A 26,147-nucleotide genomic window follows, 5' to 3' on the forward strand; every position below is an offset into this window, starting at 1 on the left:
TTTGGGTGTCCATATGTGGGAGACTAAGCTAATAGAAAGCTTGAGGTTACAGAATCAACTGAACCATTTCAATCAGCAGATGAAGGATATTACCACTTTAAGTAGAAAATGTTGAGTAAAATTTACACCACTTTGAAGAATTTTTAATTTATAATACACAGAGGGACTCTCATTTTTTTGTGAGCCTCAGTTGCCCAGATCTTAAATTTGTGTATATTGTGTATAGACACATATTCATTTATTTATCACTATACATATCCTGCATTTCAGGATGACAATATTCCAAATGTCTTACAAGCAGTATAAACAAATGTATTTTTTTAAAAAAATGAAATAAATATTATTGGATAACAAACTGTTAAGATCCTTCCCACAGAACCATTGATCTTCTGTCCCTCTCTCTTCAAGGGGTCCTGAATCTGAATAGAAACACAGTCACTGTTGACTTGACCATCAAAGAATAATTGCAAATTTCAGAAAAATTCTGAAAAATGTTCTAGGGAAATATACTTAGTTCTTGGGGCCAAACTGCTGTCACTCCCTATAGAAGATGGCCATTATCTCCTTCATCAGCAGGTTGGAGAAGAAAATTGCTAAGAGGTAGCTAATGTCCTTCAGGGATAATATTAATTTCCTTATTAGTAACTCCCCATCACTTCCAAATTCCCCAGTCTTCCAGGAATCAGAAGATAACTTTTCACCAAATAATGAATATTACCTGAGTTACTTCACTCAGTCCTCTTACCATCACTATTTATTACAGAAATATTTTTTCTCGCTTTCCTAATAGTTCCTAGATATCTAGCCTAGTAAATATCTGATTGATTCCCACTTTGTTTGTATATTATTACATGAGCTATTTGATCATAACATCAAAGCTGTAAAATGTGGGCCAGAGGGCAGCTGTCATCGTTCTCAGAAGATGTACTCGCCATCTGTTGCCACAATTCAACTCAGATGAGAGTAGATGAGAAAAACTGAGGTGTGACTAAAGGGAACTATTGGCAAACAGTGGCTTGATCATAGAGAGAGAGGGTGAGAGTTCTGACACCACCTACAAAATCCTAAATATAAAATACCTGTGTTGAAAAGCCAGGTAATTTGGAGCTGCTGCTGCATAAAGTGTTTGGATAAACCAAATAACAGTAGAACACAAAATTCTTGAACACTACCAATCATTTCTGCATTTGCTCTTACTCTTTGCAGTCCAATGGGGAGTAGAAGCTCTCTTGTAAATGTACAAGAATTAGCAGTGAAATTAAACATGGGAAAGGAGACCAGAAAGAACAAATTAAGAAATCCTTAGAAAAATAAATCCTCTGTTGACTGATCTGATTCATTTTGAAGTTAGACTATATGACAAATTGAGAGAGTGCAGAGGCACATCGCAGATCTCAAGATAGCATTTCAATTTCTAGATCATATCTAATGTATAACTAGGTTTAACTTGCACTAATTAACTAATGTATAGTTGATGAACTAAAACAGCATAGTTTTAATCAGTGGTATTGTTTATTTGTTTTAGTTTTCATCTATGTATTAAGGAATGAATCTTAAAAATAATAAATATATACTTCTAACTGTGAATGCTAATTTTGTTTATTAAATTGCAAGATAACTGGCATGTGTCCTGATATCTCACAAAAGGCAGTTACATTCAGGTTTCAGCAGCATGAAAAAGTACTTAAGGCTATTAACTAATTTATTTGGATGAGTAAACATAATACTGACAATCATCATTATAATTAAGGTGGACTAATTGTTTCATCATATTTGGAATATAAACAGTGTAAATTTTCAAACAGTGGAATTTGAGTCATTTGAATATGTATGATTCGTGCACGTATGCACAACACATATGACTGGTTTAATATACAGTACTGATTCATTGAATCCACAGATACACTGTGGATTTCTTGTTCAATTTTGTGATAAGTTTCTGTTCAATAATATTTGCTATACCCTTTCAGGGTGAAAACCTGATAAAACAACATGTTCGCTTGATACGGTACATGTTTCTCTTTCACAGTTTTCATTCTTTCATTGTAGGAAGCCCCATATGTTATGTGGAAAAAAAACAGAGAATTGTTTGAAGGGAATGAGAAGTATGAAGGTTACTGTGTAGACCTGGCATCAGAAATTGCAAAGCATATTGGCATCAAGTACAAAATTGCTATTGTCCCTGATGGAAAATACGGAGCAAGGGATCCACAGACAAAAATCTGGAATGGGATGGTGGGAGAGCTTGTATATGGGGTAAGCATATCAATTTTTGATGCAGGTTTTAGCTTAAAATTATCAACAGTGCAGCTGTAATGTGGGATTATATACAGGATGAGCAAACTGTGGGCTGTTGCAGACCATTTATGGCCCACCATGCATTTCAGGTCACGTTCCTGAAATTTGACAACAAAATGGGTGATTTTCTGTGGTCTGTTTCTTGGGATTAAAAAAAAAAAGTTAAGTAAGAATGGAAATGACAGTGCAAGCTGGAAATGAAAGACTCCCATTATAATCCCAAAATTGACTCTGAAACAGGTTAAAATATGTTCCTCCTCCCTTCCAGTGATATCATCACACACTGGCAAGCCTGTTGAAAGCCATTGGCTGCATGGTAGAATGATTTTCAAACCTAACCCAGAAAAGGATAATAACTCCTGATACATCACACTGTGGTGATACATAATACTTAACACTTATGAAACATTAACATTCAATTGTGAATGTTCACAATTTTTGATAAATATTTGAAATATGAAAGATTAGGATATGAAAGGAAGGCAGATTACACACCAGTGCCTCTTTTGTAAACTGGGCATGTATGTTCAAGAAACGCTTGAGCTGGAGAGAAAATTGCATTTTTTGTACAGGAAGAGACATTAAAACAATTTCCCTTTGATGGGTCATTTGTCAGAACATTTGAACTAGTAACTGTAAAAATTCCCCTACAGTTCCCTTTTTTGTCACTTAGAGAAGATGGAAATGTATTTTGACTATACAAGTGAATTACTGGAGTATGAAAGTATTCATCAAAAAGTGCATTGGCCCTTAATGTTACAGAAGGAGATTGATGAGTTTACTATCACTGCCATGCCCACTCTGTCTCCAGCACATTTCCACTGCTGCTCAGCAGTAGAGGTTTTTCATGTAAAAGCTATTTCTTTCCCCAATATTTCCAAGTTAGGATTAGGAAGGACACAGTAGAGGTCAAAACACTAGCAGAAAACAGTAAAAGAAAATTCCCACTTCATTTTGAGAAGATATCTTTATCAGTTAAAATTATTCTGAATGCTTCTTGAGAAACTGCATGGAAGAACTTATCTTTTAGCTCACCTACCACATATAGCTGAAAAACAGACAGATTTACAGTATATGACAGTTTTTTTATGTCCTCCTTTTGATTTCTACAGGTTGTGTCCCGTTACCAAACTGCCAACCTTGTATTAAACTTTAGACTTGTTCTAGACATTAACTTTATTATTTATATGACAGTTCTTTTCTGCTATTTGAAAATTCCAAGCAGATCACCAAAGCTTCTGTCCATCAGCATAACTGAAGATAGGAATGGAAATGTTTCAGGGATTGACTGGTAGACTTAGTGAACTGTTTGGTTGTTTGGTTGTTTTTACACTTTTGAATTGGCCTATTTAGAAAAAAAATCCATAATATCTAAAACAGTCCTTCATCTATACTAAAGCATCAGAAGAGTATTATTTTTATTTAGTTTCATCAAAATAAATTTTCAGTTTAGATCTGCATATAGCACAAGCCAACACAGCTCAGAGGTATGCCCCATGGTTGAAAGATAACTTGCTCCTGGGCAAGATTGAGTAGACTTTTAATCTAATTCAAGTGGATTAAATAAATGTACCTAGGAAAGAGGAAGCTCTGTTGAAAACAGTGAGGCTTAGTTGGAACAGTGAGGCTTGGGGGTGGGGGGGTGGGGGGGGAACCTCTTGCAAATATTTATGCTGAGGGGAGTGTGATGAATAAATTTAGAGGAGAGGGTGTCAAGGGTTTTGTAATTGTATTTTTAATTTGTTGCTTTGGTAAATAATCCTTATTAGAACTAATTTATTCTATAAGAATACTTGTCTTTTTAATGTAGTTTTCATTACCTTTATCTAATGTACTTCTAGGATTTCAATAATTCCAATGCAAATTGCACCCCTCTGTCAAATCATTTAAAAATGAAGTATGGCCTGCAGAGATAGGGTGGACTTGCTCTTTCCTTTTACATCTTAACGACCAAAATATTAGCCACACAATGCTACAATCTTTGAAGATGAGCTGATTCAGCAGAGTCCTTTCCTGTAATGAATGACATTATCTTATCTACCTATAAGCTTTGGCAGTCAAACGCAGTTAACTATTCATCCTTCTGCAGTGGAATGCTCTCTGTTCATCAGATAATGGATAAATGGTTACTGCCCATTTCTATCAAAGTCTAAGGCAGGTTCCTATGTAAAGTTCAAATAATTTCTGCTGCATTGGGCTAAGCTTTCTCAAACGAATATGTCAGAAGGCAAAAGTACAGTGGATTAAGTCCCTGCATTTGCCATCTGCTCTGTTTCACATTATACGGTTTTCTTAGATGTACACATACCATTACTCGTTATGATTCCAAGATTCATGAACACATGAACGTTTAACTTGTGGGTGCTTAATGTATGAAAGCTCTTCAGGGCTGATTGCTTTTCAGAAATGCATTGAGCTCCAAATTGAACACAGCCAAGGAATGTTTCATTAATGTTAGAATAAGCACTGACAATAAGTACAGTATGTTCACGGAGTAGGGAACATACTAAGTTCCTGCCTGAGTCCCCTTTGCTTTATTCAAGATAAACACAATGGTACAGCAAAGCTTTGCATTAGGAATGGGTGAGCACTTAAAAAGTAAAATGAAATTCTGAATGTTAAAAAAAAATCAAAGAAAGTGTGGCTTTTGATGCAGACACTTGACCCTTGGAAGTGGACTGTCCATATCAGCTGCCCATCTGGCTCTGAAAATCGATGTCACTAAAAACCACTTGCACCTGGAGGAAGTGATATTTCTACTGCATGCAAAAATAGTTTCCAGTTTTGAAGTTAGTTGGTCAAATGAACAGCCTTGCCTGTCTATGACAGTGAATGATCTACAAAGCTAAGGGGGCAACCAAATTTGATCAGCATTTTTGAGAACTCTGCAAAATTGGTTCAAATTTTCCAAGAAGTTTTTAAGCTATGCTGGTAAAACTTAATTGACTTTTGAGTTGGGATGGAGGGTAGGTCCTTCTTTAATCTGGATGCATGCAGAAATTCCTGAGCATGCTGTTTGGCATTTCAAATGCCAAATGGATTACAAGCAGAAAAGTCTAGAGGAGACTACTTCTTGAAAGAACCACCAAACATAGATCTCCTGGGATTCAGGTAGCACACCTTAGCCAGAAATACAAAGGGTTCACCTTAGAACTGTTTGCCATAATTCATGCACTCTTCTCATAATATTAAACTACTATGTCTAGCAAGAAACCTCATAAGTTTATATATTACATAGGACAAAGACTGTAGCTTTAAGAAAGAGCATATGTCTTCAGAAAGGTCTGGCTAGGTGCCTGGAGTCTTCACTTTAAAAAGTGTTTGTATATCTAAGCTGGGCAAGGGAAATCCTTTACCAGAAATTGTGGAGATCCATTGTAAATCAGAATATATGTACCAGTCTAGATAAATCAAATGTATGACTTGGTTTTCCACTGTCTTCATGTCCTCCAGATGTGTAGACTTCAAGAATTCTCAGCTGCTTGGCTACTGCTGAGAATTTTGAGAGCTGAAGGCTCTCCAATGTAGATGGTACCCTACATTGGATAGTTTGACTTAATATAACATAATGTATGTTTCAAGATACAAGGCTGTCTGAATTTACATCAGAGTTCTCATATACATCCCTATCTTTAAATAGAGTAAGATCATATACACCTCTCAACTAACTGCAAATGAGTGTTCATCTTTGCTTAGAATTCTTCCTGATGTACTACCACTTTCTTCCTCCAAATGCCCATTCTTTAATTCCATTACATTGTCTCAAGCACCATACTTTTGCCATTAGCCTCTATTTTGGCCATTCATTCTAGATAGATGACCATCTAAATCATCCACTTGTTGCAAAGTACAATGTTTTATGTTTCCCTAATGTATATTTGTTTGGGTTCTCCTTCTCTTTTACAGAAAGCAGAGATTGCAGTTGCACCTCTGACCATCACTTTGGTGCGTGAGGAGGTTATCGATTTTTCTAAGCCCTTTATGAGTCTTGGCATATCCATTATGATCAAAAAGCCCCAGAAATCTAAGCCAGGAGTTTTTTCCTTCCTGGACCCCTTGGCCTATGAGATTTGGATGTGCATAGTCTTTGCCTACATTGGGGTCAGTGTTGTCCTATTCCTGGTGAGCAGGTTTAGTCCATACGAATGGCATACAGAAGAACCAGAGGATGGTAGAGAAGGACCCAGTGACCAACCTCCTAATGAATTTGGCATCTTCAACAGTCTGTGGTTTTCCCTGGGTGCCTTTATGCAGCAAGGATGTGATATTTCACCCAGGTTGGTATACAGTAATGCTGAAGTTGCTTCTAAGTTTGCATTGTATCATTAAGGATGATAATATACCCCATACATAAACACAGGCACTTTATGTTATTATGATAACATTCTTAGTTTCTTAACTTCTTTTGTTTATGAAGTTGGAATTGTCTCACTTTCCAGTCAAATGTATCAAACCATTCTTGCATTTCCATAGATTTCTGATTCTTGGATTTTCTTTTCTTTTCTTTTTTTTTCTTTCTTTGTAAACTTCACAGCTTAGAGCAAGGATAACAGTTAACAATTTATGGGCTAGAGTGGTAAAAAGATTGCCCAAATTATAATTGTAAGGAAACAGAAAAAGAAGTATTCCACTTCGCATTTCTATTTTAGATTTTTTTAAATAATGGTATATAATAGGTAATGCGATGCTTTGTCTCAGCTTAGGTGCCTCACAACAAGGAACCCTTTATAGTTAGATGTCATAATATTTAATGATTTCTCACAAGCATGTGGTAATTTGTATGTTCTGGAGATAGCATACAGTATATCCCTAAAATCACTGATATTCACCATCTGCTGTCTGTGATGAAGGTAGAAGTTTCTGTGTTATTTGAAGGCAATGTGGAAATACGTTCACAGCATCCTTAAATTGTGTTTTGGCTGCTCTGTATGATTTCTCTTTCTGTATTTTGAATCAAAATACTAATGTGAGCAATGCAGTAGGCAGAACATAAATTGCTGAATTAATATGTGGACTGTGGTCTCATAAAAATCCTTTGATGTAATTTGATTAAAGATGGAAGTAGACTTAGGTCCCAGTCAGAAACTAAGTTAAGTCCTTAAATTAACGTTAATTTAATTTAAGTCCCTCTGAAATTAGTGGGACATTAGTTAGACAGGATTTATTTTCATTGTTTGCACAGGAGTTTCACTTTTGTTCAAATAACCACATTCAGTAGTATTGTAGGATTATTCCACATAATGCAAAATATGTGGAAATCAAAACAATTTTGATATTTTTGGCCAGGATCAGTGCTCATACAAAGTAGCAAAGTCAGTGGGGCAATCACAGGTAGCTTTCGATGAACCAGGATTATTTTTTTAATCAGTCTTAGTTTAGAAGCTTGTCAACAGTGCCAATTAGGTATTTTGCTTTGTTTTATCTCCTCTGTTTGGATCTCTATAAAATATAAACAAAAATACATGGAAGTACAATAATGAAATGTGGAGTCCATAATTGTAGTGTGAGAATCTATGGAATGGGAGTTGAAACATTTACTGAATTCTCCCACTGAAAACTTCCCTGTGCACTTCCTGTTGCATTGTTCTTACAAAATTAAGATCATCTGGAGGCACATAGTCAATGGTATGACAATATGGTGCCCCATCGCAACTCACAGTCATTGAAGGTATCACTCTGGAGGTAAATAGATCCCTTGCTCTGAATAGAATGCGAAAGATGGAACAGAACTTCTTACTGTGACAATCAGACTAATCTTCATCATCATGCCCACTTTCATCATCCACAAGCACAGCCAGACACAAAGTATCAACCTGGTTATCTTGGCAACAGGCTAATTTATTTCTCCTGAAAGACATTTTTATACCTTTTAGCCGCTCCTTAAAATCCGCCCCCCCGCCCCCGAGAAAGGGATATGAAAAAGTTCAAAGTGAAAAGATGGTTTATTTCACAGGCAACCCTGACAATTCTTCATTTATAGAAAATATTATTTTAATAATTCCCAATCTTTTGAATTCATCTACCTCACTTGTATTCTCTGATTTCCCTCTTATATTTGGATGACTTCTGAAGTTTTGCTACCCATCTGTAGAATATCATGGCAGGAACATGTAGAGCAGTGTTGTCCAAACTTGGCCACTTTAAGATGAGTGGACTTCAACTCCCAGAATTCCCCAGCCAGCCAATGCTGGCTGGGGAATTCTGGGAGTTGAAGTCCACTCATCTTAAAGTGGCCAAGTTTGGACAACACTGATGTAGAGTGTCTGACCAAATTTTACCCAGTAGCTGGTCTATGTTTGTCAAAGAACAAATACAGTTCTAAGTTACAAAATCAATCCAGAATAGTACCTTGCTGGGGAGAAGAGGGTGGATGGAAAGCTCACGGCTTAAGGTTATGTGATTTTGTGTTAGTCAAGATAATTTGTATAAGGAGTCAAGTCCATCAGGAATCATTTCATTACCAGTCTGTTCATACATGTGACACACAGATAGGCAACCTCATGCCACTGAGATGTCTTGACAACTCTCATCAGCTATAGCCAGCATGCCTTGAGGCCTTGCCCTCAGTCACTCATGCCTTGGTCACTTCCCATTTGGATTAGTGCAACGCGGTCTACATGGGGCTGCCCTTGAAGACCACCCAGAAGTTACAACTGGTCCAGAATGTGGCAGGCCCCTAGGTTCACACATGTTACACCCCTGTTGCATGAGCTGCACTGGCTTCCAGTTTCCCTCCAGTTGCAATTCAAGTTGCTGGTTATTATCATTAAAGCCCTACATGGCACAGGACCAGGCTATTTGCGGGACCGCCTCTCCATGAGGACATCTCTCCGTCCCACTAGATAGATAGGGTGGACATGCTCCAGGTCCCTTACCTGAAACACTGCCATCTAGTGGGACCTAGAAAACGAGCCTTTTCCATGGCTGTCCCTACGTTATGGAACAACCTACCAACGTTAATCTGGCAGGCCTCACCCTCTTAGCCTTCCAGAAGTTACTTCCAGGGGTAGAGGGGTGGAGCCTGTGGATGATTGTTGGGGTACCCTGGGAGGTTGATTAAGGCACCAGGTTTTTAGTTTTGTTTTATGGTTTCTGTAGTTTTATTGTTGCTGTGAGCCACCCAGAGTTGTTTCAAGATGGGTGGCTACACAAATCTGGAGGGAGGGAGGGAGGGAGGGAGGGAGGGAGGGAGGGAGGGAGGGAGGGAATGGAAAGGATTATGAGATGTAAAGTTCAAAACATCCAGACAGCACTATTCTTGCACCAACATTTCCACTTTCAAAACATAAACTGAATATATAAAGCATGTTTAAAATTTGTTTGTAGCTTGCAGGCATATCTGGTTTGGATTCTTTCATGTGCTCTTATAGTGTCCAACATGCTGGATTATTTTTAAGCATACTGAAATGATCATAACATTGTTGCTTTGAAAGGCTTAAGGTAATGTGGCCTACAAATTTCCTTTCTACACTGATTTGCCCACTAAGAAACAAGTCATTATTTTTTTCATACACTCTTGAAACATGTTTGTTTGTTTGTTTATTGGATTTATATGTTCACCAATCTCATATACATGACTCTAGGCAGCTAACAATTTTAAAAATGATTTTAAAAAGCCACAAAAAAATATAATACCCGTAGCAGCTGTGAAAAAGTTTATAAAGCCACAATTGAACATTCAGCATAACCAAGTGAACTCCTAGACAAGCTGAAACCAAACATTTGGGGTCTCACTTTGCAATATCCAATATTTCTGTGGGAAAGCAATATGAGTACCGATATGAGAAACAATGGTAAGAAACTGTTTTTAAAAAACCCTTTCTTGCTGTTATTAATGTTCTTATGCAGGGTTCCTCAACCTTGGCAACTTTAAGACGGGTGGATTTCAACTCCCAGAATTCTGGCTGGGGAATTCTGGGAGTTGAAATCCACCCGTCTTAAAGTTGCCAAGGTTGAGGAACCCTGTTCTTATGGATAAATACCCAAGGTGATTCCTCAGCACTCACTTTGGAAATCATTCCATTAGCTGCTATAGCAGCAGTTCCTTCCCATAAGAGATATAATTAAAAGTTTATTCAGAATATATTAGATTTTTCTTTATAGACCATACTGTATCCTGGAGTGTGAAACAGATAGTAAAGAGAAATTTTATTAAATAGAACAATGAACTTATTATGCGGCACTCCCAACTATTGTTGCTTGGTGAATACATTTCTTGTAATAATTGTCCCTTGCTGCACCTTCTAGGAAAATATACATGATCTTATTCATATTTAGGTCTCTCTCAGGTCGCATAGTTGGAGGTGTGTGGTGGTTCTTCACGCTGATCATAATTTCATCATATACCGCTAATCTTGCTGCTTTCTTGACTGTTGAGCGAATGGTCTCGCCCATAGAAAGTGCAGAAGACCTTGCGAAGCAAACAGAAATTGCATATGGGACACTGGATTCTGGTTCAACAAAAGAATTCTTCAGAGTAAGTTGGTATGCTTCCTGAAACTCGATTTCTCCATCCAGTGTGCTGCTGGAATTATGTTCCATTACACCTAATATCTGTTTTGTTTCTGTAGCAAATACAATCTTGAAGTTATACCAGTGTTGTTGTTGTTTTAAAACAACAACTGCTCTATTTGTTGGCATTTGTGGTAAATGCCTCAAGGATCTGTGGAATCAAAGGTAATTAAAAGAGCATTGCTCTCCTGTTTGATTGCAAACTGTAATACTGAGACACAAGGAGTTTTGATAAGACTTTTTGTGGTTCTAAGATGCATTTCAGGTTGGTTTCTGTTTTATTCTGTTGCAGACTTTGATTAAAAGCTATGCAATATTGCTATGTGCAGATACTGGATGAAACAAAACAGCTACATGAAAAATATATAGGATATTTTGCCAACAGTTTGATCAATCACATTAATTTTGTAAAGGTTTTATTCTTATTGCTCTCATTTTGTCTGCTATGTTATAAGATATAAAAATTACCTTCTAGCACCTGAGAAAAAGAAATTGTTCCGTACTTCTAGGTCTCACTGATAAAAGCATGCATTTACTTCTGGTCAAATGTGACCTAAACATGTTTCACTTTGGCAGTATTCATTCATTGACATTAAACGGGGACCCAGGAATGCTGCACATAGACAAACAAAAGATTGATCAGCTGCTGCATTCTTTAAACACAAGTGAACTTATTTCTGAACAGATGTGTATAATGCTACACTGTAAATCTCACTGTTATCAATGAGACTTACAACTTTATGAACAGTGATAGATTTATCTGTTGTCACCTATACTCTGGGATGTCTATCCAAAATATGAACTGAATCTAGTTCACTGAAACTCTTCAAGATGTGCTAAGCAATATGTTGGATCCAGAATTACTGATGTTTAAACTAGAACCATTAAAAATAAATGTCTTGGGTGAAAACAGAGAAACTGGGGTGTTTCCCCTTGCACACATACTGAAATTAATGAGGGAAATCCCATTGCATGCCAGGACTTGCATCTCATGTTTGCAGACAAGGCTGCACACTTAGGCAGGTCCTATTTATAAGATCCAGACAAATGTCTGTTGAAGGAAGATTTAATGTGTGTGCCATCAAAAAAGGGAACTACAGTGAAATTACACTTGCCAGAATATTAAGGTCTCTTAACAACAATTAAATGGGTCATAAAAAAGCTTCCAGGTGGATCAAGCCAATTTATTTCATTTTTATAAAGTGCATCTCTTTCTTTTACTTGAACAATTTCAAGTAAGAAATTTCATGAATTGTTTGAAATTAAATATTGTGGTAACAGATAGTGTAACTTGGTAGCTATTTCAAAACAAAGGAGTAGAATCCATAGTAACAACAGATTAAATACAGCTTTGATACAGGTATATGGTTACTTGTTAACAGTTACTTCAGTATTTTTATGGATGATGTCATACGTGCATGCAATGGCTTTTTAAGCATAAGCAGAGTAAGCTTAAATCCAATTATGTTTAGTACAATTAATTGCTTATATTAAAATATGTGTTCCCTTATGGGGATCCTAACATTACTTTTTCTTCCATTCATTGTGGAACTCAGAGCTAAATGTAGGAATGCTCACAGATAGTCTTTTAACAAACTACTCTGAAACTAGTCCATCAAACAAATATTTTAAACATACAGCTGGATAGTTCAGACATGAATTTCAACTATTTGTTATCCTTTGACTTGCTTTAAGTACAAAAGCAGGGCTGATCACATTGAAGACAGTATAATAATTACACGCTTTGGATTTACTGGCCCTAGGCAATCGATCCAAGGACTTCCATTTATATATGTGCAAATAATCAGGAAGTGGGGACAATCTTGCACAGGGGAGCTGTTTAGGCTATGTAGAGAGTGACAGTCTATGCAACCCATAAAAATATCCTCTTCAAAAGTAGTAATTCACTGTATTCCTAGCCAAAGACAGATCAAAATGTTTTAATTTTTGTGTTGAATCATTAGATCCAGAAAGTATACCTAGAAAACGTACTCATTACATACTCATTACATTTTCTGCCATTGATTTGGACATCCAGCTAGTGTTGTACTCATATAATTTTATCTGTTTGCTGTGGATTCTATCTTAAAATGATTTCAAGAACTGGGCATAAAATAGTTAAAGTCTGTGAGCAGTATGCATGTCAGAACCGCAGCCTTTTCTCAATGCGAGCATCTCATTCTATCAAAAGAAACCTATTTCCCATTGTGGAGCAATAAATTGACTCTTGATGTATTCGAGGTTACAGCCTGGTTTTGCAGTGATCTTGTTCCTTTGTTGCATCTAACCTCCTTTTAATTTCCTTTAGAGATCTAAAATAGCAGTATATGAAAAGATGTGGGCATACATGAGCACAACAGATCCGTCAGTATTCGCTAGGACTACAGCTGAGGGTGTTGCCCGTGTTCGCAAGTCCAAGGGCAAGTTTGCCTTCCTCCTGGAATCCACCATGAATGAATACATTGAACAGCGAAAGCCATGTGACACCATGAAAGTGGGAGGAAATCTGGATTCGAAAGGCTATGGAGTAGCCACACCAAAGGGTTCTTCATTAAGGTGGGTGGAATAATATAACAATATAAAATGTGTTGTTATAGTATTCCACCTTCCCTGATGCCCCTGATCTAGTTCTTTTTGTGTTGTTCTGTGGACATGGTATGTTCTTTTTTCTTTTTCCATTTCATATTTTCGATCGTCCAGGAGGTAACAGTTGCTCATAGCAAAATCAATTAAATAGTGACATTCAGTGTTTATCTACCAAGGCCATATAAAAACCATACTGTTTGAACACTGCTTCCAAATCTTTTTTAAACAAAAGCCTAACATCTGATGTTCACATTCAATGACTTTAAAAAAAAAATGCAAAATTCCATAAGAACAATAATGTTATCACATGAGAATTGCTTGACCATGTTTGTTTCAATTATGGACCTTAAAAACAGTCTTTGTAGTATTCAAAGTTCTTAATATTGTCATTGCAATACATAATGTTGTTGCCAACATTATCAGTGAAGTACAGCTTATAGATTCATTCAAAAAAAAACTTTTCAAAACTAGAATATTAAAATATATTGCAGTGCAATCCCTATTTCAGTTTATTCTGAAGTAAGTCCCAATCACTTCAGTGTAACTTATTCTCAAAAGAATGAGCGCATGAGGTTATACACCTAGGTTGAGAATAGGTCCCACTGGAAAAAAAGGAGGCTTACTTAAACATGTTTAAGATGTTGCTGAACCTATTTGTTTTTACATGCAAGCCAATTTGATTTGCAGATAAAAACACGGTTCTTAGAATTGTATTTAATATGAAATAACTCACAAGTTATTCTGAGCAATGGCAGCTGGAAAAGCTTTGGACAGTTTCAGGATACAAAAAATGGAGTATTTCTTGTATAGTTCAGATGCAAAACCCTGCCAGGTCCCTCATTTTAATTTATGCAAAGCAAAAAAAAAAAAGTGACATGATAAAACTATCCACATCATGCATTTTTCAGCCCTGCAGGACTCAGGGATATCTCTTTAAAGCAGATGGGTACTATAATCCCTTCATTACCTATTGTTTATGGGAAGCACCAGATAAATTCACTGAGTGTAATGCAAACAGAAAGTGAAAAGGATAAGAAAAATATTTAAAAATATAAGCTGCATGAGGAGAGGCTCTCCAGCTCAGCTAAAGACTTAGCTTCACTAGGGACCTTGAAATCTACAAACCATACTTGGGGGCTGTAGTGGCAATTGAAGGATTCTTCCCTTTCCTTTTGGCCCTGGCTTTTCTTCCTTCTTCCTTCTCTCAGACTCTGCTATGCTGCTAGGAAACATATCAGATTGGAACTAGATCCTGGAGTACCCCATTTTCCTAATTGCTTCTGCAAACTTAATAGCCTTTGGAAAAAACACATTTCTCAAGGCTATGTGATTGCTGCTATGCTGCATAACATTATGCCAGGCACAGTGGAGAAGGGAAAAGGAGCCTCTCCTTGCTTCTGCAAAATTTCTCCTGTAGCCACCCAAGGGTAGAAGGAGATACGTCCTACTCTTTTTCTCCGCCTTGCATAGAATTGTTAGTGTTACTTTATCCTTATATTGGCATTCAGTGGAATGCAAGAAAGGTGTGAGTGGGTTTGGGAAATTTGAGAATAGCCTATTGCCATCCAGTAAGCTCTCAAGTCTGGTAGATACCAGACTTGAGACCTTACTGGATGGCAATAGGCTATTCTCAAATTTGGGTTGGCTTGAAAATATGCCTGAGTTGCTGATCTCTCTCTCTTTTTTTTTCCCAAAAGTAACTTTGTTTTATTTCCAAGCTGTTTTGACACAAACTGCAAATACTCATTGATCATTACTTAAACTATTTATCTCTCATGGTTCATACAAGAGATGTCTACCTAAATTCCTTCTTGAGTCTTTGAATGTATGGATTGTAGCCTTGTTCAAGGGAATGTTATCTAAATTAGGCAACAACCAGTTCCACAATACTTCATCATGTTAGTAGTAAAGATGATATGCTAGATGGAAATTATGACTACCCTGAGTGAGATGATGGATGCTGTAGTCAAACATATATGGAGGCCCCAGGCCAGGGAAGACTCAGCTATCTTAACAACCAGAGCTGTTGCAAAGATTCTTGGATGTTGCTTATGAAGTGCTAATATCCATTTTAGTTGGACCCACGCTAAGGCACCCCACTTCTTGATTACCTCTTTTAATCATGTGAAGCTGAGTTTGCCCAAGCAGAAGTTCTGTGCTGTGCCTGATCATAATGTCCTTTTACCATTCTTCAGATCTTCTCTACACATTAAAAAACCGCCATTTTCTTTTTCCTTTTTTAAAATTTCACAATACTTTTATTTGTTTCTTTGGTAATGAAGTCATGAATTGTAGTCCAAAGTTTTTCAGCCTTTCTATTTGCCCAGTGAATGATGTCCAACTTTTAGGTTGTTGGAAGAAGGCATTTGCTAAAACATTGAATTTTCTTGGCAGAATTCTTATTAGTTTGCCTTTTGCTTTGTTTCCAATGCAAAGGCTAAATTTTCCTATTATTCCAGATGCTATTTCACCTCCAATTTTACCAAGCCAATCTCCTAAAATTAGTGCATAATCTTTGTGGTGTGTGGTTGTGGGTGTGTTATGTCAACAAGTTGTTCAGTTCCCTCTTCCTCTGCATCTGTGGTTGAAGCATAGACTATTGATTGGCTTGCTTTTGACTTGAATTGTGATGCTTCTGTCATTTGGGGGGTTATAATTTGAGCACTGACTTTGACACTTTTTCTTAGTAACTAGCTTTTCCATTTTTTCTAAGATTTCTTGTCCACAGTAGAAGGTGATATTCCTCTGTTGTGAAGTGACCCATTCCAATCATTTTAGTTCATTGATTCCCAGAATGTCAATTTTCAATCTTGACATTTCTGCTCTGACATCAAGTTTACTTTGGTTTATGGTTCTGACATTCCACATATCAATGGTATCCATATCATTGCAGCATCAAACTTTCCTTTTGCTTCTGAGCACATCAGCAGACATTTCCTTTCCTTCTCCAGTAGATCATAGTTAGTGCTCATCATGGATTACCATTCAGAGAATGTAGGGATATGTAGTCCTTTCACTACTACAAGGTAATGAAGGGGAAGAAGATATTAGTCTGATGATCAATATCATAGCTCTATCATAACTTTGTGTAGGGTCTGTATAGAAAGAATTAAAAGGATTTCTATTAATTTCCAATTAATAACAAAGAAAAATTTAAAAATTAAATGCATATAGGTATTATCAATTGCCTATTCTTTCCCCATCATGTACATTGCACACAACCTGTAAGTCTGGATTGCATAAAATGCTGCACACAGAAGGGAGCTGGACTGAAGAAATTGTATTATCATAGCCTATTCCAAGCAGATATTGCATACAGATTCTTCTCCCTGTTTACAAGCCTCTGGTTTACTACTTTCTGAAGTCTTCCTCAAGGAGCATCCAGGCCCATAATATTTGCACTGTATTCAAGCAGTGGCTAAAATACCTGTATCTGGGCTGCACAGTCAGCATTCAAGCTACTTTAGCCAGTGTTGGTTTATTTGATGGCTGCAGTAAGTTCATAGCTGGTTCAGCAATCTCAAAAGATGCACCACCACAACCTCTTCCTCCTCCACCTCCTCCTATAAATCAAATCAGGCTTTGTTTTTTTCTTTATTTTTCCTTCCAGTTTTGGCAATGCCAATACTTTAAGTGAAAAAAGAACATCTGAGATTTTGGTGCACACATCACGCCAAATATATTTTGTTTGCTTTTGGCTTAGCATATTGTGTGTTCACAGCCACTGAAGTTTGTAAACCATGGTTTATGGTTAACAGAGTGTATAAACCAGATCTCAGTGGCTTAGGTAAAACATGACTTAGACTTATGTCCTGTGCTTGACCATCTGACCCATTTCCTTCTTCCCCCCTTCAAAGAATTCCCTCCCCCACCCCTGGCAGAGCAGAGAGATTGCTTAAACAAGCTAGCTCTTCCCAAACTGTTTTCTACCCTAACCCTAAAAGCTGCTAACCACAATTGAATTAGCACCCTCAGGCTGGCCTGCTGCTATCTGAAATTGGCAAGATCCTAATCAGTTCCACCCTAAAGGCTTTCTTCTGCCTCCTAAGTGGCTTCCGGCTGGCAGCTAGCACTCTAAGCAAACAGCAGTCACTAAGGCATTCCTTTCTATGTGTATTCCATATTGTATGCCTTCTTACTCTCTCGTAGTCTCTTCCTCTGCAACAAATGTAATACAAACATTAATTTCCCCTTGCAAATTATCCCAGAACCAAGGTGAGAATTCCAATGGGCAGGGGAGGGGGGGGAAAGGGTTATAAGATTTACCCCTTTTTTCCAGCTTCCTCATGAAACCTTCCCTGCCACTTGGGCTCAACCCAGCTGTTTGGAGTCATATTCTTCTGATGCTGTAAGTATATTCAGGGGCAATTCTTAACAAACCTTTTTCAAGACTTATTACCATCCTGATGTCTCCCTTAGTGTTCTCATTCTTTGGTATCCATCCTTCAAATTCTAAATTAAGCATTGATACACAGATTAAAGACAACAATTGGCATAGTTGGCGGGATACCAGTGGAGGGATGAACCCAGGGAAAAAGGACTGGTGAGGATGCCCGTGACAATGACCAGAGTTGAAGGCTTCTCCAGTCGTACTGGAGGAATTACTGACCCAACTGAATCTGGGCAGCCTGATATGTGCATTCGCAGTGTAGGACATGCATCATCTTCTGAACTCAATAATAAATTGTCCATATATTTACTGAAGGTTTTGCTGTAGAACATTAAGTAGTGTAACAATTAGATCAGTTTTAGATTAGACAATTTTCTTCATTGCTCCAGGGCACAGCCATTCATTTTCTCTATTTCTCTGTAGTTTCTATGTTCGGTTTCATAGATGTTCATCATCATCAATAATTCTGATAAAATGAAGACAAATTCTTGCAGAGGAAGTGGAGATGATTGTGAATCTGTTGAAATTTTAGTAACTGGAAGCAATGATTTAAAATAAAGATGTATGAGAAGTTCCTAAATTCAGTAAAACTAGATTTCCAGTGAAAAGCAATTGGAAACATAGTTATAAATGAAAGAGTGTCAAGCAAACGTGTGTGCTTGGGAGATAAAAATTGGTAGTTAATGCTTAAGATGAGGATTTTTGCTGCTATGAATTGTTTTGTTATTACAAAGAGAACTTATCATTGTAAAAAAAAGCAGTTTGGCTTGCACTAAGGGAGGATTTGGATTTTTTTAAAACTATAGAATAATAAATAGAAAATATCTCTTGCTTTTACATTGAACTACCCCATTGTACTGACCGTTCAGTGCCCTTTTGTGAAGTGTTTTGCTCTGAGAACACCTCTTTAGCCAGAAATAGTCTGGTTTGATAGTTGCAGTAATTTTATAGGTGAGTCATTTGACAATTTATGAGAAGGAGGAGGAGGAGAATTCTGCTAAAGTCATCATTCAGCTTCACAGTACAGTGAATATCACAGCCAATCTTGAGGGTGTAAAAACGTTGTCCTTGTATTTCATGGGCATTCTGCATTCTTGAACATCTCTAAGCACTTTCAGAATTATTTCTGTACCATTTTGCTTTTATTAAATAAGTGCAAAATAATTATTTGTCAATATGCTGCATAGCTTATACTGGGAACATTATATCTCCATGATGGGCTGCTGTTTCTGTAGTCAGCTTCGTTCATGCTAATCTTGTTTTTTTTTTTTTAAAAAAAAAGGTGGGATATAAATAATTTCATTAAGAAATAAGAATCCCAAATATTTAAATATAGCTAGAATGAAATAGATGTACTGTATATGCTCCAGGCTGCTCTACTTCAATGTGTGTGTGTGTGTGTGTGTGTGTGTGAGAGAGAGAGAGAGAGAGAGAGAGCAAGAGAGATCATATTTCACGCAGCTGAGATTGGTTATTCACTACTACCCATCTTAGATTATGCTTGTAATTCAGCAAATCTTCTGGCACATATCAGTGACCAGAAAATTATTAGAAATTTTAGATTTTTTTCCTATTGTTGCAATCTAAATGTTTAATAGAAAACTGTTTTCTCTGTGAATTTGTACCTATTCCTATTCCCTCTCTCATAATTTAAAAGGACTAAAATGTCTGCTGAGCCCTCCTTGCCAGTAATCTTGAGTCTGTTCTACCTATTCTGAGATGAACTGTGGCAAACATTATTAGAAGAACCCCAAGGGATTTAGGCCTATACATCAGCCTAATGTAAAGTAGATGGTGCTTCGATGGCTGGTGTGGGTCTTCCAAGCTGTGTGGCCGTGTTCTGGAAGTTTTGTTTCCTAACGTTTTGCCTAATGCTGGCGAAACGTTAGGAAACAAAACTTCCAGGACATGGCCACACAGCCCAGAAGACCCATACCAGCCATCGTATTCTGGCTGTGAAAGCCTTCGACAATGCATAGATGGTGCTTCCTTTATTTATGCTAAGGTAGAGAAAGGTGACAAATCCTAGCTATTTGGCCCTCTTCAGTATCCATCCTGCCCTGGTGTTTTACTTAGCATGTCATACTTTATGAAATAAGAACTCGAGGTTGTAGAAGTTTCATCAGAACCTTGCTTCTACCATAAGACTCCTGCCCAAAACCTAACAAAATCCTAAACCGTAAGGGGGTGGGGGGTGGAGGGAGGAAGAGCCTCGAATCCAACAGCAGCCCTAACAGAGAAAAAAACAACAACAAAATTTAATATCATTGTTAGGCATGTCTGGAAAAAGATTCCTCTGAAAACCTGGGAGCACAGAGTGGACTGTACAGAAGCTACTTAGATAACTTGACCCTAAGCTGTGTAATACTTCATATAGAAAACCAAACTCTCAGGAAGATGTAGTTACTATAGTGTTAAAACACTTCACACTAACCAGCCATGCCAGTGGGTCAGTTACAATTTCCAACCATCTTTAAGAACCACCCCACAGTGAGCACACTGCAATAATTTAATTTGGGTTTTACTAGTGCATGTGTCACTATTAAGCGCGGGAACATAATTGGCTATGGCCAAAGCTAATACAAATCCTCCCTTAGCATAAATGTTATTTTGCTGTCCGCATCACTGAGGGATCCAGGCAGACACCCAGATTGTGATCCTGTTTCTTAAGGGAGAATGCAGCCCAATCTAGAGCAAGTGTAGCAAGTGAACCCACAAATCCATCCTAAAACGATCAGTAACGTATCTTGTTTAAATTCAGCTGCAGCTTGTTCTCCCCCATCTCGTCTCTTAGAATCTAAAAAATCTTCAGGACAGGATCTTGTAGTAGTATATTGCCTAAAATGGCATGAAGCCTGGCAAAAGTCTGAATTGTTTTATCTACAAAGAACCATGCCAGCTGCTCACAAAGGCCATATCATCCACCTGACAATCTTGAAATGCTCCACCAGTTGATTCTCTCTAGATGCAACTAGAGAGATACCCATCTTTTTTTCCCTTCCCAATTGCCACAGCATAGGATATATAGTGACCGCTCTAATTTTTCCCATCTGATTCAGCCTATTACTTAACACTTCACCTTTCATCACCCACTATTGCAATATATACCGTGGGGCATCATGGGCTTCCACAAAAGATGAAGCACTTAGGAGAAACAGTATCATGTGCCCCTGGAGACTCCATTATTCCATGTCTTAATCAGGTTGTTGATAGGGCATTTGGCTTCAAGAAAACATGCTCCAGAACCACCAGTCAGATCCATTATCACCCACCCAAACAAATCTTGTCCCAACCTTCACCACCTAATTATACATCCCTGGGAAGGGAACCATATCTGGAAATCCTATATTGTAACAGCTTTCCTCTCTAGGATAAAACATACACCACGGGTATGGCTTGTGTCATGGGTATAGACAAATTTAAAGGAGAATTTGGATAAATTTGAGGAGGATCAGGCTATCGGTGGCTCCTAGTCCTAATATCGATTTACTACCTCTTGAAACAGAGGCAAGATATCTTAAATAACAAGAGAAAAGCAATGGAAAAGGGTATCATCCTTTTGCTCTTATTTGTGAGCTTCCTGAATGTAATTATTACGGCACAGAATAATGGATGAGAGGGGACAAACTTCAGGGCATTATGTTCTGCACTGATTTGGACAATGGTGATCAGGAGTGGCTCCAGAAACTCAGAACTCTATTTACTTTGGGACCTCAAGTTGCCTACTTCTGTTAGAGCACCTTCCCCCCCCCCCCCCGCCCCAACCAGATTGTCAGCATTTAGAATTATAGGAAATTAGTGCAAGTTGGTAGTATATTCCTGTCCTAAAACCTCATAATTGAGAAACCATGGTTCAGTGATACAGCTTTGAATGGAAGAGGTTTCTGGTTCCATTCTCAGTATCTCCAGGAAGGCCCTGTCTGAACTGGAGAGCCTCTGTCAGTCAGTAAACTGAAGGTAATTTGGAGTATTCAAATCATTATCTTGGTGATTTGAAGTAGATCGGCAAGGATCTCAGATTCCCAGTAATGTATTAAATGGCCATTGTTGAAATGAAAAAGCTGGATCTCAGGAACCAATATTTTTATGTAAGCACAATACTGTTATTATAATCACAGCAGATTATGGTGATTAGACTTCTTTAATTCTGTCCGTACATATTTCTGCATCTGGCTTTGTTTGATGCATCTTGGAGTTCTAATAATAAAAAAGCAAATACTCCAAAACTGCTGTTTGACTACCACTGCTATATATAATAATATTAATCCTGTACAGAAACTGTTTTGCAGTTTCTCAAAAGTCTCCCCCCCTCCCAACCGCAAAAGAAGCATACATTTTCCTATCTTGAATTTTCTTGTAATCTCTTCACTTGGGATTTAATTGTAGCATGGAAAATCAGAGAAACTGCATATCAGTGAAGAGGCAATGGGCGAGATATGCAGTCTTATCGAAATAAGTGCAAGAACATCACACTCCTCACATTAGAATTTCACTTAAATTATTTTATCTTTGAATGAAATTTCAAGAGTAAATTCTCTTTAATTGGAGTGAATTAGAATTGTAAAGCAGGGGAAATCTGCAAGATACACCATGCAAAACACAATGCATGAGTGGCCCAAAACTGTTTAAAACAGTGGGCTAGATTTTCAAAATATTTGGTCCACAAGGAAGCAGAACTTTTGAGACTATATTTTAGCACCATATCAGATATAATTGATTAGTTTATGTATTTGCTTGATTGATACTATGCTACTGTCTGTAACTGTTCCCACATCACTTTGCTAGCATGTAGAACATCATTTCATGATCTAATATTAGGCTTCTGTATGCCAAAGAAACACTAAAATGCTTCTTGCTGAAATAATTGCTATATTAAATTCCACCTAGTAGTTCTTACACACCAACCTGCTACTGAGGGAGAAATAAACTGACAAAGAATATCAGATTAAATACATACAGTAGGGAAAACATTAAATGCTTTGAATATTCTCTCACTGAAATTAAACCTGTGGCTCTCCATCTTTTTAATTGACATTTTCAAAATGATGGCACTAGTAATTCTTTTCTCATTCTGTGGATCCCTCAAGATGGAAGTTCATCAAAAGAGATTACTCTGACATTATGTTCCCTTGAATAGTCATGATATAATGGTAAAATATTGCCTTTTGCCCTGAGAGTTTTTTAAATCTAAAGTCAAACCAATTCATTCATTCATTTGTTGAAGGAGTTAAATACTTCCAAAGACTTGTTCTGAGAACAAAGGAACATAGGAATGCAGGAACTTGTCTTGTTATATAGATAAAATTAGGAGACAAGTCCAAACACAGAAATTCCCAGAGAAAAGATGAGATAATGCAAAGCCCCAAATTACTCAAATTATAGCTTGGTCTAATGTGTGAACTGGACCATAGAGTCAGACCTTGGGCTTGTGTAGTCCATGATGGTTGGGTCAGCTTAATAGTATCTTCCCAGGATTTCAGGCTGGAGTTCCTCTGGCTCTGTATGAAGATACTGGTTTTGGCTTTGTATACTATGTGAACCTAGCTGCTGTGATTCCAAAACAGTTAGTGGCTTAATTCATTGTGTGAATGCAACAGTTCTGTTTTTAAATAAAACACAGTCATATAACCATGGCTTAGTGTGATATGCATACAATATCAGTGACTGGTGAAAAGATTGCTCACCAAAATTGATGCTGAGTGTAGAATTGAACAGTTGTAATTGTAAATAGATGTATTTGATACCAATAGAAGGAATATGTGTAGCTCAGGGTTGAACTGTGGAGTCCTTGAGGTTCTCTGAGCTTGGTTCTTTTCTTGCAAAGTTTCATTATCTGGCTAGATAACATCTTCAGTGCTAGAATGGAATGGGGTTTGCTCTCTGTTTATATACTGTGGCATGCCCTGCCAGGGTTGATGGGAGGAAAGCTGTTACAATATAGGATTTCCAGATGTGGAAATGGATCTGCATGCCACAGTATATAAACAGAGAGCAAACCCCATTCCACTCTAGCACTGAAGATGTTACCTAGCCGGGTAATGAAACGTTTGCAAGAAAAGAACCAAGTTCAGAGAACCCCAAGGACTCCACAGATGTATTTGACTAAATCAAGAACTTTGGGCCTTCCTGAGTTTCTATTTCACTCTAATGGATGAAAGTAAAGAAAGTGCAAGATGCAAGATAGAGAAGCTGAAGTGCTTCTGAGACTTGTTGGAGTGACTCCTTTGATAAAATCTAAATTAGACTTCACCTCACTTCCTCTGAACCTCCATTATAAAACTTCAACCTCACGCACACATACCCACATTCCATTCTCTTTTGTTAAGCATAAATGGAGAAACAAGCCCCATTTGGGAGGCTGAAAGAAAGATTTGTTGATAAAATATATATTACATATAAAATGATCCTCTCATCCTCTAAACATGACATTCCATATTCTTTATTTTTTTAAAAAAATATAAGATTTAAGATACGTCAGAAGCAATGTTTATCATCTTGAAAATGGTTGCTAAATGATAGATAACACCCAAGTAGTCATAAACAAATACTGAGAATCAAACTAATGAGAAAAATAATAGAAGTTCAATCTTTAAGTGTAAAGAGAAAAGACCAGGGGTCTGATGTCTTTCAAGCAGTGCCAAAATGGCCATGAGGTGCACTGTCCAGGTACCAGACAGGGAGGGCATTTTTCCTCAGCAGACTTGCCAGACCAACTGGAACCGAGCAGATAGCAGTCCCTGACCTGTGACTCCTAGATTGTTCACCTGGGAAGTTTCGTGTCACGTGAAGAAGGAAAACTTCCAAACTAAGGATTGCTGTAAGCTGCCTCAGCAGTGGGCTGGGAATGCAATGAAGATATCCTCAAGAGGAATTGTCCCTCAAAAAAATGGTTAGTAAAGCATCTTTGTGCTTAAGGACTTGTGCCCCACTTACATTAACAGTAGACGTGGCATAATTCCTTTCCAGCGAGAAGAAAGAAGGATATAAAGTACATGTGTGATTTGAGTAGCATGCCTTCCTTGGTTGAATATTGATTGAATATTTATTTATTTTTATGTTTGTTGTCTTTATAAGCTACATTTTCTGTGAGCTCAAGGCAGCATACATACAGGTTTCCCTTAGGCTTTTCCTCAGACAGTGATGCTGTAAGGTAGATTGGGCTGACACAGAGCAGATGGACCAAAGCAACCTCTTCAGCTGACTGAGGACTTGAACCTATATCTTCTCTGTCTGTGCCCAGCACCTTAATGACCATCCTACACTGATTCTCCTCTTCCAAAGTAAATAAATTCTTCCAAAAAGTGAGCACTGCAAAGCAGAATTTCACAGGCACCTACGGCTCATCCAGTAACCAATGTCCCATGTTTATTCTTACTTTGTAAAGTTTTCTTTGTAGCTAGAATTAGAAATAGGCTTTGTGAAAAGCTCTTATAATAGACAAATGTTTACCACATATTGCATTTTTTAATGTTCCTTTGCCCCAAATATAGTCCTCAGAAACAGTTTGAGATGCGGAGTTTATAATTAAAAAAAACAGTTTATTACCTAAAAAAAACAGGATATGGTGGAGTCTGTACAGTAGTTATGTTGATGGTAGTTCTTAGTTCTTTATACCTTAGCTGCTGATCATGTTGCATGGTTTCTTCATATTGTTCTTTTGTTCTTCTATAGAGTTTTCAATTATTGTAAGCTGCCAGAGTATGTATTTGAATGGGCAGCCATATAAATTGAATAAATTTGGCGTATAACTTTGATTAATAAAATAAATATAAATAAATAACATTAAACCACAATGGATGTAGTTGCACATCATGGAAAACCATGAAGAAACAAAAATTATGGTTTAGTATTGTATGTGAATCAGGTCTTGTGTTGACTAAAGATTTTGAGTATTTGTCCCTTAGTATTTAAATGGTTTTGAAAAGTAATTCTACATTTGGTTCCTCCTTCATGTGCCTATATGAGGAAAACAGAAAAAGAACTCAAACAAACTCCAGATACATGGGATCCAGAAAGCTCTGAAACAACTAAGATTTGTCTAGGATTGAAACTATGGTTGAGCCTGTCCATGTGTTATAAGATTAAAGAGTTTTCATTATGTCTTTTGACTACTAGCTGGTGCTCATGGATGCGCTCTGCTAGCCTTCTGCCTGTCCTACATAGTGGCTGTTAAAGTCCTAATATTGTATTTTTCATAGATAATTTCTGTTATTTTTATATAAAATACATTGTATACAAAATACAAAATACATTGTATTTTGTAGTAACGTGTTTTTTCTTCTTGGGCTACTGGGCCTTTTGCTTTACTTAAGATGTTTTGGAGGGCTTTAGTTGGTTCAAACCCACTAAAGTCAGAAGACAC

The 26,147-nt window shown here is 37.4% G+C and overlaps 1 protein-coding gene across 8 annotated transcripts in view; it reads left to right on the top strand.

The window, feature by feature from the left end:
• The window catches only part of GRIA4 (glutamate ionotropic receptor AMPA type subunit 4), a 237,461-nt gene that overhangs the window by 177,446 nt on the left and 33,868 nt on the right, over nt 1-26,147 (top strand). For 2 of the 8 annotated variants that reach the window (XM_088140859.1, XM_088140858.1), the window contains exons 10-13: nt 2,050-2,256; nt 6,205-6,575; nt 10,576-10,774; nt 13,118-13,365. The exons of 1 other annotated variant lie outside the window; for it this stretch is intronic. In XM_088140859.1, the coding sequence (XP_087996985.1) occupies nt 2,050-2,256; nt 6,205-6,575; nt 10,576-10,774; nt 13,118-13,365 (1,025 nt within the window). The remainder of the gene's footprint in view (nt 1-2,049; nt 2,257-6,204; nt 6,576-10,575; nt 10,775-13,117; nt 13,366-26,147) is intronic. 5 more of the 8 variants (XM_088140853.1, XM_088140852.1, XM_088140855.1 and 2 more) reach the window with 4 other exon arrangements.

The sequence above is a fragment of the Python bivittatus genome, unplaced genomic scaffold (assembly GCF_059951505.1).
Source record: "Python bivittatus isolate LINGU-HERP-01145 unplaced genomic scaffold, Pbiv_v1 ctg000340_np1212, whole genome shotgun sequence".
Lineage (NCBI taxonomy): Eukaryota > Metazoa > Chordata > Lepidosauria > Squamata > Pythonidae > Python > Python bivittatus.